Here is a 17,527-nt window from a genome sequence, read left to right on the forward strand (position 1 = left end):
TGCTTTTTAGGTTTCTATAGTAATATATAATATAATATAATATATACTCATTCATGGATTATGCACATACATGATTCACAAGATTTCATATATTTTTATATATTACAATATATATTATATGTTACAATAGAGTTTCACAAGATTTTATATATACATATATGTGTATACATACATATACATATACACATATATGTGTTATATGTAATCCATGACTCCTTTGAGTCTTTTGCATTTTCTTTAGGGATGAAAACAGTTATCTCTTGGAATGAGTTATTTATTTCAAAGATATAATAATAACAAAAGCACAAACATTTCCCTTCAACAAACTATCCCTGTATCGACCATGTCAAAAAAATGTTTCATTCTGTACTCTCAGTCCATTGTCCCTATGGGGGGGGGGTATTGTCTTGATTAGAGTTCATAAAGTATATATAAAGTTGCTTATCTCTACAATGCTGTTGCTATGGTATAAATTGTTCTCCTAGTTCTACTCAATTTACTCTATCAGTTCATACAAATATTTCTAGGTTTCTTTGAAACCAATCCTTTCAACATATCTAAAGGAACAATAGTATTCCATTGCATTCATATTCCATAATTTTAAAGCCATTTCCCAATTTACAGATACCCCCTAAGTTTTCAGTTATTTGTTATTGCAAAATGCTATAAACATTTTTATAAGATGGTTCTTTTTTTTCTTTCTTTCATCTCTTGTGTATAAGTATAGTAGTAATATCCAGGGAGTTGAGCCAAGATGGCAGAGTGGATCTAATTCTGGATATAATTCAGGATACAATTCTGGATATAATTCAGTAAGCTCCTTTCCAAAGACTGCTTCTAACAGATCTAGAAAATGCTTTGGACTTATGTCAGATGAGGAAATCCAGAAAAAATCACAATGAGTCCTATGTCCAGCTGAGATCAGCATAGGGAGATAGTGATCTTTTTAGATAGGAGGGACAGGATCAGGAAAGGAAAAAACTGGTGAGTGGAGCATTCTAGTACCTAGGTTGAATCTGGGCATCAGGGTAAGAAGAGGTCTCAATCACATGCTGGGCATTATTACAGGATAGGTGCCAAGTGGCAGGATTTTCATCCACTGCCCCAATAAGAGTCACAGCTCTAGGGCAGAGAAAGAAGGGGACAGCTTGTAGGAAACAATGGTGTTCCCATGTAGGGAGGCCCTGGTGATATACAAAGAAAGGAGGAAGTTCAGAAGCTAGTAGCAGCAGCAGTAGCAGTGATGTGTTTCAGATCTCAGGTACAAAATAGGGTTTCATTTTCACCATCATATTCAGTCTAGAGAGGGGATAACCAGACTAGGAATCCTAGTCCAAAAGGGAACCGCAACTCCAATATGCTGAATTGAGCATATTTCTGCACCTAACTTGGAACATGTGTGTATGTGTGTATTAGACTAATTCTTTCATCATTTCTGATGAAAGTGAGTTTCAGTTATTTACAACTTTCTCTATCCCTTTGTATAGTTTTCTACTTATTCATCCTGATTGTACGAGATAAGTTTCCCCCTCTCTCTCTTCTCTGGAGTATTTCTTTTTCCCTTCCTTAGCTTTCTTTTCTTAAGATCATAACTACATAACAATATTACTCCCAAGCTTCTTTCTCTCTTATTTACCTCTCTCTGTGACCTTTAATGACTTTAGGAATCTGAAGACACTCTTGCATCTTATCTATTAGAATGTAAACACTTCAACCTTGTTTATTATCTTCTTGCTTGAATTTTTAAATTTATGTTGACTCTGTGTTTGTATTTCAAAATTTTTATTTATCTCTGATCTTTACATCAGGAATTCTTAGAAATTCTCTATTGCATTAAAAATTTAGTTTTGCTAGCTAAATCATTCCTTTTTTTTGTAAGCCTATATCTTGTGTATTTTGGAGTCTCTATTTCCAAGGTATCTGATTCTTTAAAGTAGTTATCTACTAAATCTTGGGCTATCATGTGGCCTAGGGTTCCTAGTATTTACTTGAACTGTGTTTTTTCCTGGATGCTTACAGTATTTTCTTTTTGACTGTTCAGTTCTGGATTATGGCTATGATGTTCTTAAGAGTTCATTTATTAAAAAAAAAAGTTCATTTGTTGCTGTGGGGTTTTTCCCCCCAAGAGGTGACTGATATTTGTTCCTATTTTCACTTTGCCCTCCTTTCTAGTATGCCTGGGCAATTTTCTTTTATGATTTCTTTATATATATATATTTTTTAATAATTGTTATTGCCATCAAGGCTTTCAGGTTATCCAATGATCCTAAAATTATTTTATCTTAATTTGTTTACCAGATCATGTTTTTTATGTGATACCTCGTATTTTCTTCTCTTTTTCAGTCTTTTGTCCTCTCGTGGAATCTAAGTTCTATTTGAGCCATTATAATTTTCACAGTCTTTTAATTGGGTAAGCTTCATATCTTTTGTACTAAACTGTCAATTCTCCTAAAAACTATTTTTTTTACAATTCTTCCCTCTAATTCCATGTATAAAATTTAATTTAATTCCATTTATAAAATTCTTTTAAATTCTTAAAATTTTTGCTTCTTCTTTTCTAGGAATTCTATTTGACTTTGAAGACAAACTGTTTTTCATTGAAACTTTGTAAATAATTTTAGAGACATGCATTCTCCTCTTCTAAGACACAAATATCATAGCCATCAGCTAGCTGGGATGTCTGTGGGTTCAAAGCAAAAGAACTGCTAGCTTTCCCCTGTTCTGAACCTATTTATTCAGTTGTAGACCTCAGACTGCTACTTGATTCTGTTCTTGCCCTTTGCCTAGTACACTGAGTAATCAAGCCCTTGACTCTCTGCCCTGATAAATAGCCCCATATCTGCCATTCCTAAAGTCCCCTCATCAGTCCAGGCTAGATTTGTTACCAGCTTTGGAGTCATAGTGACAGAGTTGCCATTTGGTTTCTGTTCCTACTCCCTGTGTTGCAGGAGACGGGGCAGCTGTGGTTCATTTGGGTGATGAAATCACCAAACTCTGACTCAGGGAGAAAGGCTTAAGCTTTAATTCAGAGGTTGCACAAATAGTTTATAAATTATTACAAAATGTTCACAAGTCAGGTTCTTTAGAAAAAAAGCTAGATAGTAAGTTTCAGTTCCTCTGCGAGCTAAAGGGAAAGACACAAAGGGCAGACTGATTGGCAGAAGCTGAGGAAAAGAAAGGCTAAAGCAAAGGAAGGACATCATGGATCCCTCAAGAGGAAGAGTAGTCATGTGGGATTCAAATATGTGTACCTTAACAAGATAAAGGCAAGTTTCTAAGAAAGTTATAAGGTTAAAAAAGAGTCAAACTGGGAAAGAATGTGAGTTTACATGTTACTGCCCCAAGGGTGTGATCAGGGTTAGACACATTCCACCCATCAGGTCCAGACATAGGGATGCCCAGAGGGGGTTTCTAAAAGCCAATACAGAATTGAGAGCACTTTAACAGTAAGGAAAAGTTAGAATATTTGTTTCTAATAAAAAAGGAAATTTCAGTACTTTCCTTGTATCCAGAATTCTCCTGCTATACTTGCACAGGGTCAGACCCTGTTGGATCCTAGACTGTTCTTTGTCTAGTACATAGCTGTAGGCCCACTTCAGTTCCCAGAGTAGGAGGCTCTGGGTAGTGACTTTCTTGATAGATGTCATTCCCAGTGCTCACAGACTCCACCTGCATCCTTCTGTATCTTACAGGTTTGAAAAATGACTCCATTTTTACTCATTTTTTCTGATCATGACTCAGCTTGGTGCTTTTTCTAGATGGAGTGTGCTTGGGAAGATCTGGGCTATGCTATTTTCTCTTACTCCACCATTTTTGTTGGTCTCCCAAAATAGGAATATTCATAAGAATATTACCATTTTTGTTGGTCTCCCAACATGGGAATATTCATAAGAATATTCAGAGTGAAATAAATAGAACTAAGAAAACAATATATAACATGACTATGGCAATATAAATGAAAAGATCAATAAGGGGAAGTTAAATTTTGTATAAATAAAAAAATCATTGAAGCTCCAAAGGGGTGGGGACAATTAGAACAGTATTTTGTACATAATGCAGAAAAGGTACTAGGATAAGATAAGATGCTTAGTTGAGTTTCTTTGTGTGTTCCTCTCAAGTTGGAATTATTTCATTCTTGACATCTGTATATCACCAAAACCTAGGTCAGTCCTTGACTCATAGTAGACAATTAATGCTCACTAACTGAATATTATGAATGTTAAATCTAGAGGAGGTAGGAATTGGTTGTGATGTATAAGAATAATATATAATACACACACACACACACACACACACCTATACATATACAAAATGAATCTAAACTTGAACTAAGAACCCTGGGATTCAAGGTGATGGCAGAAGTAGGATGAAGTTCCCTTTGGGGTATTTTTTTTTCCTACCAACATGGCAGGGAAGTGTTCTTTCTGTTCAACATAAAGCCACCATGGAAAATTGCCAAATCAGAGAATTCATGAATCAGTGAATGTTTATAAAATTGATGAGGTTTTTTCTCTTCCTGGTAACAAATCCTTTGTGTTCAATAAGAAAGCACTTATCACTTGGATTGTATGCTATCTGTTAAATCAATAGGAATGGAAGCTTGTTGTGATCTTTGTTAGTTACAGAGTGAAATTAAGGACAAAGCAAATTCTTGGGGAGAAATCAGAATAGAGCTTTTTCTCCTTCAGGGAAATGATCTCTGTTTTCCAAGAAGAATTCAGTGTTGAGAATAAGCAAATCAAAGGCTTTGTTATATAGCTCTCAATTCTCAGTGCTCTCTCAAAAAAAGTCATAATTTAAGATTATATTTAGGCTTTCTTGAAATGCAAATGAAAGTTTTCTGCAATCTCTGCAAGGTGTTCATGATCACAATTCAGGATGCTGAACATAAATCAGAAAAAAATAAATTTTCCCTTCTTTTGAGTAGTTTCTCTTTTCCAAGATGAATTGCAGATTTTAAGCTACAGATCACAAGACACAGGCTCTTCCACTTAAGATTTTCATCTAGAAACATTTTTAGTGTCTTCAAAAAACAAAAGCTAATCCAAGAAGCACACATGCACACATAACTTTTTGACAAATTCATGAGGATATTGTTTAAAATGGTTCCTTAGTGAAGTTTTAGAAAGCCAAGTATAATGGCAAAAATTTTTAAATATCATAAGTGGAAGATATGTAGCATAGAACTGAAAAGAAATATCCAAGGGTCTCAGTCAATAATGATATCAGCAAAATTGGTTAATCAATCAACAGGCAATTATTAGTCTCTTATTATGTATCATCTTTGACTACGAATATAAAGAAAAATGCCTTCAAGGATCATATATGGTAATAGGAATGGCAACACACACATAGAAAGAGAGCAATTTCATGGAATATCCTCTATTGCCCTTCTTTATTCTAGCCTGCTACAGGTGCTGTAGCATTTGGGGATATCTGACAGAATTTGTCCCAGTGCTTAAGGATAAAGGCTCTTTGAAATGACAGTGATCCCTTCAATGGTTGCTGAGCTGGAGGAGCAGACCTTTACAAATGAACCTTTACAAATGTGAGATACATTGTGGCTCACCTGTCTTACTTTGATCTTCCTGTGTGGGGAGTAGTGTTCTTTGCCAATAAACTCCTTGTGTAGGGATAGAGTGATGCTCTTTCTTCCAATCTCTGGTCCTAGATCATGGACTCAAATAAATGGGCTTTTACCTGGGCCCTGGATGTTTTTTCCCCACTTAATATTACCTCTTCCGAGTAGGTGACCAAATATTTCTCTTGAGGAATTCATGGCCAGGCATGGAGGTGATCTTAATAGTTTAAGAAGTCCAGGGTTCTGAGGCAGCTTAGTGGTTCAGTGGATAGAGCACTGGCCATGGAGTCAAGAGGATCTGTGTTCAAATTCAGCTTCAGACACTTAATACTTACCATATTTCCCCATGTATAAGATGCACCTTAATTTTGGAGCCCAAAATTTGAAAAAAAAATGTATTACGTAAAGTTATTGAACTCAAGTTTTATTCATCATAAAATTCATACAACTCTTCATCACTGTCAAAACTTCCATCCGTTGACTCATCTTTATCTGAGTTTCATGATGAATCACTCTCTTAGGAGAGGCTCTGACTGCTCTCCTGTCTGTGTTCTGGTCTGTGGCTGACTACAAGCTCTCCCTGGGCAAGTCTGGTGAGTGGATGCATGTTTAATCCATTCCATTTCATGAACCTGAAGCACCAATTGCGTCTTCCTTTGTAATCAGTCACTTCTTTTTCATCAGCAATTCTTGCCTCCTGCTGAACCATCTTTGTGGACACAGGAATTCCAATTGCCCTTTGCTCTTCAATTCATCTCTTCAATTCCCTCTCTAAATCAGGATATTTTGCTGACTTGCCTCTCATGGTCTTCTTCTGCCATGGAGTTTTCAGTAGGATTTTTCTTCCAGTAGCCAGTCTTGGATTGTTTTCTCAGTTGGAGGAGGGCCAAAGTTACTTTGAGCAGCACAATTTCCATTCATTTTTGCATACTGGATCACTTTAAACTTGAATTCAGCACTGTACGAAATCTTTTCTGAGCCATTTCTGGGCAGAATATGGCAAAACAAATCCTAATATACTGCTAATAAATGCAAAGCAATGAACACAAAGACAATAAACTCCAAAAAGCAGAAAATACAAGGAAAAAAGTCTACCACAATGAGCACAAAAACAAGCATGGAAAAAGCAGGAAAGTAGTTTAAAAAATCAACTATCATATAAGATGCTCCCAGTTTTTAGACCCCAAATTTTTTGGGAAAAGGGTGTGTTATATATAATACATGGGGAAATATGATACCTAGCTGTGTGACCTTGGGCAAGTCACTTAACCCCATTGCCTTGTAAAAAAAAGAAAAAAGAAAAAGAAATCCAGGGTTCCTGAGTTAAATGAGTGGAACTGAAGCAAGGGAAGCTTCTGCAATGTCAATAACAATCACTAACAAGAGGACCCTAAGCCTCTTGCTTGGCTTGACAGAAAATAGGGACTTCATGGAAGAACACACAGAACTAAAGATAAATGGAAAATGTCTAATCAACAATCCTTGCAAACTGCATCATATTTATATAAGGTTTAAGCATTAGTTCCCCAGCATATTGGATCAGTAATGAGACATTAAGTTATTGCATCCTTTAAGTCATTCTGTGATGTGTACTGTGAGAATCCTGTGTCCAGGACATCTTTTTTCTAGATTTCTTGACAATGTGTGGTTACTTGTGATGTATTTGAACTGTTCAACATATCTTTCAAATATCAACTCTTCCTAGCATGTCTTGGATATTTTTTATGCTGTTTTTATCTGTTTACAATAATTCTTATATATGTAGGAAAAAATACTTGTCCCATACCTTACTTAGCATATTAAGCATATTTTTTTACACTTTTGCTTAAGGGAGACCTCAAAGCAAGAACAAAAGGTTCACTTATCTCTGGGGTTCTGGTGTGGGGAAGGGAAACAAATTAAAAAGTGTGTGAAAATGGATCAAGAGCAGACTGGAACCTTAGGGAGATAGAGTAGATGTAGTGCTTCAGCTCCTTGGACCCAGGGTTATTTCTCAAGGTTAGATAAACATATAAAGTATATGTATGATATACTTAAAGCAGACACAAGTTAACCTTGCATTAGGAGGTCCTTGACAGCTGGGGAATGCAGAGGAGATCAGAAAATATCTCTTGGAGAAGGTAGCATTTGAACTGGTTCTTGATGGAAACCAGGGATTCCAAGAGATAGAGGTACAGAGAGAGAGAGAGAGAGAGAGAGAGAGAGAGAGAGAGAGAGAGAGAGAGAGAGAGAGAGAGCACCCTAGGAATGACAGAGAATTAAGGAAATGGAGATGGAGTAAAATGAAGGAACACAGAATACATGGAAGACAATAATATGTAAAAAAGAATGAAGAGGTAGGAAAGACAGAATGTAAAATGTCAAAAAAAAGGATCTTATATTTAAATCTAGTGTAATAGAGGGAAGCACTGTATTTTTTTTGAGGGGTATGGAGAGAGAGGGGCGAGGAAATCCAAGTTACAAGAAAAACATCTTGGCAGCTAGATGGAACATGAATTGGAACAGATAGAAACTCAAAGTGGAATAGTCAAATGGGATGTTTTTGGAATAGTTTAAGTGAGAAGTGATAAGGGTCTGTGATATGGACTGAGCTAGGATGGAGGCTATATCAGTGGAGAGAGGGAGATGTTTGGGAGACAAATGTCAAAGACATAAAGAGACAGGATTTGTTACTTGATTGGCTATATGGTTGTAAGGGAGATTATGCATATATATAATATATTTCAATATAGATGCTTATTTCTTTCTCTTATTCACTTTTTTTTTTTAGGGTTTTGCTAAGCAATGGGGTTAAGTGGCTTGCCCAAGGCCACACAGCTAGGTCATTACTAAGTATCTTAGACCGGATTTGAACCCAGGTACTCCAGACTCCAGGGCCAGTGCTTTATCCGCTATGCCACCTAGCTGCCCCTCTTATTCAGTTCTAAGTGAATTTTAAGTACGAGTCAGATTTGTGAAAAATCAAACTTCTTTAAATACAGAAAAATTTAGCATTTGAAAAAGGAGTTACTTTACTGTGAGAGAGTTTCCTTATATGGGTTTTCTCTCTCCAATCTTTTGGTATGGATCAGAATACAGACCATGGAGATGGAAGAGAATCAGGAGGTTGTTTAGTCTGACCTTCTCTTTTTGTATAAGAGGAAACAAAGGACCAGGAAAGGTTGAAACCAGGAAGGTTGTAACATATCCAAGTTCGCAGAGAGCATAAATACCAGAATCCAATCTGAGTCCAGAGCTTCTTACTATAGAACAAAAATTTTCTGCAATGATTAAAGAGCTAGGTGGTATAGTGGAGTGCCTGGGCTACTGTCAGGAAGACATACTACTGAGTTCAAAACTCAGACACCAGCTTTCTGATCCTGGGCGCTATTTGCCTTAGTCTCTTCATTTATAAAATGAGCTGGAGAAGGAAATGGAGAAGACACACCAGTCTCTGTTAAGAAAACCCGAAATAGGGTCACGAAGAGTTGGACACTACTGAAAATCTCTAAACAACAACAAAAGAGAGTCAAGAAAAAGATAAGTCAAGAGCCTCTGACAGTCATTTACAAGAGTATACCTAATATCTTGGGTCTCTTGAAAACAGTCCAACTTAATAACTTTCACTCTTACCACATAATTGTCCCAACTCGTCTCCCGGGCTCTTTGCTATCTCCTAAGTTGTTTTTTATCTTAAAATTTATTTGTTTACAATAAACTACAACCCATCATGTTGTTTTTTATTCCTTAGAGATGGTATTGTTACATAATTTGCAAGCATATGGCATCAATATAGTATTTTTTTTTTAGGTTTTTGCAAGGCAAACATAGTTAAGTGGCTTGCCCAAGGCTACATAGGTAATTATTAAGTGTCTGAGGCCGAATTTGAACTCAGGTACTCCTGACTCCAGGGCCGGTGCTTTATCCACTATGCCAACCTAGCCGCCCCCATCAATATAGTATTGATTTTTACATTGCAGGCATTAGTTTTCCTTAAATCTCAGTTACTGATGCAAATGAAAACCTAATTCTCTTTTTAAAAAAAGGAACAAACAGATCTGCCTGTCTATCCACACATGAAAACCAAGTGGATGAAGAATGCCTATTGTCCAGCGTGTCTACATTTGGATGGCAGACTATCGAGTTTGCTCAACCAGCCCTTTCGTTGGACAAGAAAGTGGACTCAGAGGAAGAAATCTGGCTGCAAAAAAAGGGTTTCACGAAAACCATGTACAAGGCGGGGCGAGCCGCAAACATTCCTTAATCTCCTCTCCCCTTGCCCGCTGGGAAGCGCAGAAGCTGCAGAGACCCGCGCCCCGCTCCAGCTCGGCTTATGCCCTGGGTTCAAGAAGTGGAGCAGGGGCAGCCGGGCTCGGCCCCCCGCTCCTCGGAGGCGGCGGTGCCCCCGCTTCCGCGCGCTCCGCCGGCGCTTTGTTCGCCAGGACCCCCTCCATCCCGGAAGGGGGAGGGGCGCAGCGCGGAGGGGCCGCGAGGACTCCCCGGGGCGGGGCCTGGGGGACTCTTCTGGCCAACCGACCCCTTCCCCACTTCTCCGGGGCTCTTTGGGCCGGGCCCCCTCCCCTTCCGGGCCTGCCAATCGCAGCGCCGGCCTCCCGCGGCCACGCCCCGCTCCTCCGGCGCGGCCGCGGGCCCGGGGCGGGGCCGGGGCGGGGCGGGGCAGGTGCAGGGCGGGGCGGGGCGGGCGGGGGCCGCGGCTGACGGACGGCCGGCCGGACGGGCGGACGGGCGCGCGGGCGGGCCGGGCTAGGCGGGGCCGATGGGGCCGGGGCCGCGGGGCCGCCGCGGGCCGGCCTGACCGCGCGTGAGGGCGGCGGCGGCGGGGGCGGGGGCTCGGGCTCCGGCCAGGCATGGGCCGGGGCGCGGGCCCGGCGGGGGCTGGAGCCGGGGGGTGGGGGCTGGGGGGCGGCTGAGGCGGGCCGGGGGCCGAGCCCAGGCGGTGGGTGGAGCGCAGCCGGGCGCGGCGCGGCGCGGGGCGGGCGGGGGGCGGAGGAGGCCGAGCACCAGCGCGCCTGCCCGGGCCTCGGCGGCTGCAGCGGCGGCGGGCACCGAGGCGGCGGCGGGGCGGGCGGACGCGGCCGCCCCCATGGGCGGGTGTGTGGGCGCCCAGCACGACTCTTCGGGCAGCCTCAACGAGAACTCGGAGGGCGCCGGAGGTAGGCGAGCGGCAGGGGGCGGCCTCGTCCCCCCATTGTTCCCCGGGCGGGCCCCGCGGGCGCCGGACCCCCGCCCCCTCCCTCGGCCCGCCCGAAGCCCCCTTTGTCACCTCGTCCCCCACGTCATCCCCGGCTTCTGCCCACATGGACGGGGCCGGGCTGGGCCGGGCGCCCCTCCGGCTCCCTCCGCCGCGGACCGCGGGACCGGGACCCTTCGGCACGGGTGGGTTCGGCCCCCGGCGTGGCCCTGCCGGCCCGGGGGGCGTCTCCGGTCTCGGGCGCCCGGGGCCCTCCTGGCCGGGGCGGCGCGCTCTGTACTCCCCAGCCCACTTCAGGCGCGCGGGCGGAGAAAGTGGGTGGGGGGCCGGGGCCGGGGCCCCCGCCCGGCCGTGCCCCGCGGGGTCGGCGGCTCAGCTTTCGGGAGTTTCTGCTGACAGCTGCTGCGGGCGCGGTGCGGCCCCGGTGCGGGCCGGGCCCGGGCCCGGGCCCCGCGCCCCGCTGGAGCTCGGCCTCAGGCTCCAGCCTTTTAAAGGGGCTGCGGGGGGGGGGGGGGGCGTCTCTGGAAACTTTGTTTCCTTCCTTCTGACCGGATCGAGAGGAGCAGCCGGGCCTCCCGCCGCGCCGAGCACACACGCTCCTTTTCAACTTTGCAGCTTTAGCACCTAGCTGCTGCGGGCAGCAGCAGCCTTCACCGACTCATTTAAAGCTTGTGGTTGTATTTGTTGTTTACTATTCTTAGCACAAAGTACGATCGCTTATTGAGTTGTTCAATACTTGTTTGCCAATTAGAGTGATTGTATTATGAGAATACAGTTTTTTCCTTTATTAGGATAAGTAGCTTTTCAAGAGAGTATCCACCGAAGGCGATGTGCAGCTGGGTTTCAGAGGATGTTGGGCATAGGAGGGGGCTCATTCAATGCTTATTGATTGATTGGGCAGGATCGCCCACCCAGGACCTAAGGCAATTAACCATCTTGTGCTCCTTGTCTATGATCGAAAATTGCAAAAAAGTTAACCGACCCGCTTTGGTAGTAAATCCAGGTTTTTTTGGTTTAATTAATATTTATTAAACACCTAGTATGTGCAGAGCTTCTTGTGATAGGTCACTCTTCCGTTCATCCCCTTAGCATAGTTCTCAGTTTGCAAAAATTAACCGAGTAGTTTTATGAACTACAGTTTTGGTGTTTGTCTTGGTTTGTTCTAATGGTGACTGTCTAGAACTGTGGAGTATGCTTGAAAAGATGGGTGCTGAACTGAATTTTTAGATAAAGGGAGATTTTTAAAAAATAAATCTAGACTTCCTAGTCGTCCTTTAGCATCACTCTTTGAGCCAGGCAAGCATTTATATTTTACAGTTATTTGGTTTGCTGAATTCCATGATCTTTAACCTTGTCACTTTATTAAAACTTATGGGTACAGGGGTGTAATTAAGTCATGGGCAGATATTTTGAGAGCTCAGTGGAGAAAACTTTAGAGAATTAGTTGCTAAAAAGACTCAGCCAGTAGTTTCTTATGACAGTTATTATTTGGTGGTAAAGAAACAACTAGATACACAATATAAATGGTACTAGAAACATGAAAGGAAGCAATGATATTTTGTAGTGATCAAGACTGGACTGGCTCAAGCTAAGTACATTATCAAATTTTAGTATACTTTCCTGACCATCTTTTATTCACAGATACTGACACAAACTTATTTCTTGGTTTAATGAACATTTGTTGTTGTTCAGTCATTCCCATCTCTTTGGGACCCCATTTGTGTTTTTTGGGGGGTGGGGCACATATACTAGAATGGTTTGTCATTTTCTTCTTCTTCTCCTCAGTTTTACAGATGAGGAAACCAGGCAGTTAAATGACCAGGATTACACAGCTAGTAAGTGTTTGAGGCTGGATTTGAACTTCATCATAAAGATGAATCTTCCTGATTCCAGACTCAGCACTCTATCCACTCTGCCACCTAATTAATGCTTATGTAATTCCTGTTATCTATAAGGCTTTGTGTTACCCTTGGCCTTAATAGTTTAACCTGGAGCACTCACTTGCTCTCCCTTTCTACTACTACAACTCTACAGGAGCCTGTTTATTAATCTAGCTCTCTCTACTCCAGTCCATCCTCCATTCAACTGCCAAAGTAATCTTCCTAAAGCCTTGCTCTGACTTTGTCACTCCCCATTCTACTTCTGTAAACTCTACTGACTCCCTATTACTTCCAAGATCTGATATAAAAGCTCAGTGTTTGGCTTTTAAAGCCCTTCATAAACTGACTACTTCCTGACTTTCCAGTCTTAACTCTCTTTCATATACTCTACAATCTAGCATCACTAGCCTTATTGCTATTCTTTACACATGACACTTCACTTCCTGACTTTGTACCTTTTTCCATGTCTAGAATGTTTGTCTTCCTCCTCTTGTCTTCCTTCAAGACACAACTCAAAAATGCCCACCTTCTTCAAGAGCCTTTTCCTGATTTGGCTCCACATCTAATACCTTCTCTCTCAGATTATTTTCCATATGTGTGTGTGTGTGTGTGTATGACCTGTTTTATATGTTTTAAGTTTTTTATGACTTTCTTTGTATCTATAGTGCTTGGCATAGTGCTGAACACATATTAAGTTCTTAATAAATGCTTGTTGATGGTAATGGAGATATACAAACAAAAATGAAAAAAGTGATCCTTCCCTTCAAGGAGATTACATTCTGGGTGTGAGTGCAGATAAGTAAATAAAAGGTCATATGAGGCTAGAAAAAATAAATTAGCTCAAGATTAGTTAGATATTTTTGTGATTTTTTTTTTGGTTTTTGGTTTTTTTTAGCTGTTAATGAAGCTAGAGAAATGGTATTCATGTCTTGAGGATTGCCTTCTTCAAAAGAATTCAAATAATAGTAAAGAGGGACAGGTAGGGGCAGCTAGGTGGCACAGTGGATAAAGCACCAGCCCTGGCCCAGGCCCTGGTGTCAGGAGTACCTGGGTTCAAATCCAGTCTCAGACACTAAAAGAATTACCTAGCTGTGTGGCCTTGGGCAAGCCACTTAACCCTGTTTGCCTTTCAAAAACCTACCAAAAAAAAAAAAAGGGACAGGTAATCACTCCAGAAATCTACATATAGTTGCCTTGGGAGTATTGCCTTTACTTCTTCCCTAATAGAAAGCTTGCCTTGAAGAACAAGAATAAGATAATAATATGACTACTTTGAAGAAAACCTTTAATGGGTCAATTATCTTTGGGTTTTGATGATTTGTGTCTATTCTATGTTCAAGTTTAATAGTTCTTCTTTAGTCAGCCAAAATCAATGTGTGATATTTCTATTTGGTGTTAATGACATTGATTTCAGGCTGCAAAAATGTATATTCACAGTATTCCCCACAGGCTGTTTTACTTAATACTTCTTAAATATCAGCCAGCACTGGTAAAAAAAAAAAGACTATCTTTTAGAAAATTTTTTTTTCTTAAGTTTTTGCAAGGCAACGGCATTAAGTGGCTTGCCCAAGGCCACACAGCTAGGTAATTATTAAGTGTCTGAGGCTGGATTTGAACTCCAGGGCCGGTGCTCTATCCACTGCCACCTAACCACCCCCTCTATCTTTTTTTTTTTAAGAGGGACTGGACAAATTCAGGCATGTGTGGGGGGGTAAATCTAAGAGCTGCTTTATATAGTATCGGAAAATGTCTTATTAAGAAAAATTTCAGTCAATAGAATTTATTAAGTTCTTGCTTTGATCCAGGCTTGTGCTAAGAGTTGGGAATACAAAAAGAGGCAAAAGTCAGTCTCTGCCCATAAGGAACTCATAATGTGAACAAACAATATAAGATAAATTGTTGTTCAGTCATTTTAGTTGTGGATATCTGATTCTTCATGACCCTGTTTTGAATTTTCCTTGAAAAAGAAAAGAGAATGTCAAGGAGAGAATGATAAATTTCAGATTCTGTATTCTCCCTGTCAAAAGGTTACAGAGAGGCAGGTCAGGGAGGCTGTACTGATAAGTTTAAGCTGTCTTCTGCTAATTAGTGATGTACAACTCCTTGATGGCTGCAGCCTTGTCTTGGATTTGTCCTCTCTCACTCTGGTGCAATAAACTTTCCTTCTGACCTAAGTTGTCTTGGACTGAAAAAATTATTTCACTCCATCTTTTTGTGGGTTCTGTTGCTCTAAAATTTGTTTAGAGTCATTTAAAAGTATTTGAAGGGGTTTGGGGGAGAGCTTGGACAAATTCCTGCCTTTCCTCCAAGTCCAGTTGATTTGACAGTATTCTTTCCTGGTTCTCTTCCTATTTATCTGACCTCTGGTTTACTGGATCATCATCCATATCATACCCCTTAACTATGGTATTCCCTAAGACTATGTCCTGTCCCTTCTCCCCCCCCCTTTTTATTCTCTCAGTTACCTGATAAGCTCCCTTAAGTTTATTCACATCTCTCTGTAGATTATTCACAAATCAATTTATATCCAACCCCAGTCCTATATCATCAGTTGGCAAGTAGACATTTCAAACTGTATGTCCCAAAGACATCTCAGACTCAGTATGTCTAAAACAAAAGTCTTCTTTCCTCCTAGCCAATTAGGTAGCACAGAGAATTGAATGATGGACCTTGAGTCAGGAAGGTCTGAATTCTAATTCAACCTTATACACTTATTACAAGCTCTATAATTATGGGCAAGTCAATTAACTTCAGGGTCTTCAATTGTAGAGTGGGAATAATAAAAGCATCTATATCCCAGAGTTGTTGTGAGGATCAAATAAGATAATTATAAAGTGATTAGTATAGTATCTGGTGAATTGTAACTGCTTAATAAGGACCTGTTTCTTTTCATCCAAACAGGTCTATTCCAAACATTCTTCCAGTCTCTCCCAGGATCTTAACCTCAACCTTCTCTTTGATTCCTTACTCTGCATATTCAATTAGTTGCCAAATATTGCTATTTCTCTTCTCTTTACTCATATTTTCACTTTAGTTTAGACACATCTTTCACTTAGATTTATTTTTTTTAAAAAATGTCATATAGCAAAAGTTATTTTCTCTTTGGAAAACAAAACAAAACAGGGGCAGCCAGGTTGGACAGTGGATAGAGCACTGGCCCTGGAGTCAGGAGGACCTGCCTCAGATACTTAATTACCTAGCTGTGTGACTTTGGGTAAGTCATTCAACTCATTGCCTTGCAAAACAAATTAAAATAAATAAGACAAACCTTATAATAAATATTGATTTAAGCAAAATTGCTTTTTTTAAAAATCAGAATTAACTTCATAGTAAAACCAAATTAGGTGTTTATTTCATAATTATAAAACTTTGAAATCCAAAATTATATTTCTCACATCCTGTTGCCTTGTGTTTCAGTAATGTCCAATTCTTTGTAATTCTTTTGGGATTTTCTTGGCAAAGATACTAGAGTGGTTTGCCATATCTTCCAGTTCATTTTACAGATAAGAAAACTGAGGCAAACTGGGTTAAATGCCCAGGGTCCCATAGTTAGTGTCTGAGGTCAGATTTGAATTCAGGAAGATTAATCTTCCTGACTCAGACCCTGTACTCTCCCTCCACTCCACCACCTGATGGCCTTCACATTACTTTTTTAAAAATGCGTACATATATATATATATATATATACATATATATATATATATATGTATTACTTAAAAGTTTAAGAATTGTGGCAAGTATTACAAGATGAATATGAATCTGATTTGAGGGTATATCAGTTTTCTCATTGGTTTTTCTGCCTCAAGTCTTGACCTCCTCCCTCTTGAATCTATCCACCATACAGATGCTCAAATAATTTTTCTTAAGTATGGCTGACCATGTCACTTTTCTTCTCAGTAAATTCTAGTGTTTCCCTAAGTTTGTCTGATATAAAATATAAACTCTTTAGTTTATATCTTAAAGCTCTTTAACAACCTGATTTGGGCTCATTGTATATTACTACTTTGCCTACATACTTTGATCCATCCAAGCTTAACTTTCTCTTTGTTTTCATATGGAGCACCCATCTACATCTCTTTCTTTTTACACTGGATGTCCTCAATACCTGTGACATTCCCTACACACCTCTGCTTTAAAATGTCCCTCTCTTTAAGTACTACTTTCCATAGGAAATTTTTCCTGATAGCTCCAAATGCTAGTACCCGTCTTCCTTTTTACTTTGTATTCACATTATCTTGTATTTATTCTCTTTATATTCTGTATATCTTTGCATATGGATTATTTCAAATGTAAGCTCTTTGAGAGTAGGGGTTTCTCAGAATTTTCGCAGTGTTGAAGACATGGTAGATACTTAACAAATGCTTATTCATTAGTTGCTGTTCTTTGAACAGTTTTACTATACTTTTGAGTATTTCATTTGTGTTTAATGGTTCCCCACTAATATTTTAATGTTTTCATTGGTCTAGGGGAATTGTAGTTTAGGTATTTTTCATTGCCATCAAATATTGATAAATTCATAGGCTTTCTTCTTTTTTTTTTTAAGGTTTTTGGAAGGCAGTGGGGTTAAGTGGCTTGCCTAAGACCACACAGCTAGGTAATTATTAAGTGTCTGAGGTCGGATTTGAACTCAGGTACTCCTGACTCCAGGGCCGGTACTCTATCCACTGTGCCACCTAGCCACCCCTATAGGCTTCTTAAAATTAGAATAGTATGTGAGTAATTTTTTCATTAGTTCAGATCATAAACCATCTGTCTTCTCATCTTATGTGATTCTTGACCACGTTTTCTAGAAACTACCAAAGTAACTACTGAATTCTGGCTGCCCCATTCAACTTCTGATAGATCTCTTGATTTTGCTGGTAAGAATTGTGGCAT

General features: G+C 40.5%; 1 protein-coding gene across 3 annotated transcripts in view; it reads left to right on the top strand.

Annotated features, from left to right (window-relative positions):
• The first annotated feature begins 10,579 nt into the window (after positions 1-10,579).
• Positions 10,580-17,527, top strand: part of UBTD2 (ubiquitin domain containing 2) — a 72,053-nt gene continuing 65,105 nt past the window's right edge. The window contains exon 1 of one of the 3 annotated variants that reach the window (XM_074212411.1): positions 10,580-10,734. In XM_074212411.1, coding sequence (XP_074068512.1) covers positions 10,665-10,734 — 70 coding nt within the window. In that variant the 5' untranslated portion in view covers positions 10,580-10,664. Of the gene's footprint in view, positions 10,735-10,856; positions 10,958-12,557; positions 12,608-17,527 lie in introns of those variants that run through there. The other 2 variants (XM_074212410.1, XM_074212414.1) reach the window with 2 other exon arrangements.

Source organism: Macrotis lagotis, chromosome 1 (assembly GCF_037893015.1).
Source record: "Macrotis lagotis isolate mMagLag1 chromosome 1, bilby.v1.9.chrom.fasta, whole genome shotgun sequence".
Classification (NCBI taxonomy): Eukaryota; Metazoa; Chordata; class Mammalia; order Peramelemorphia; family Peramelidae; genus Macrotis; species Macrotis lagotis.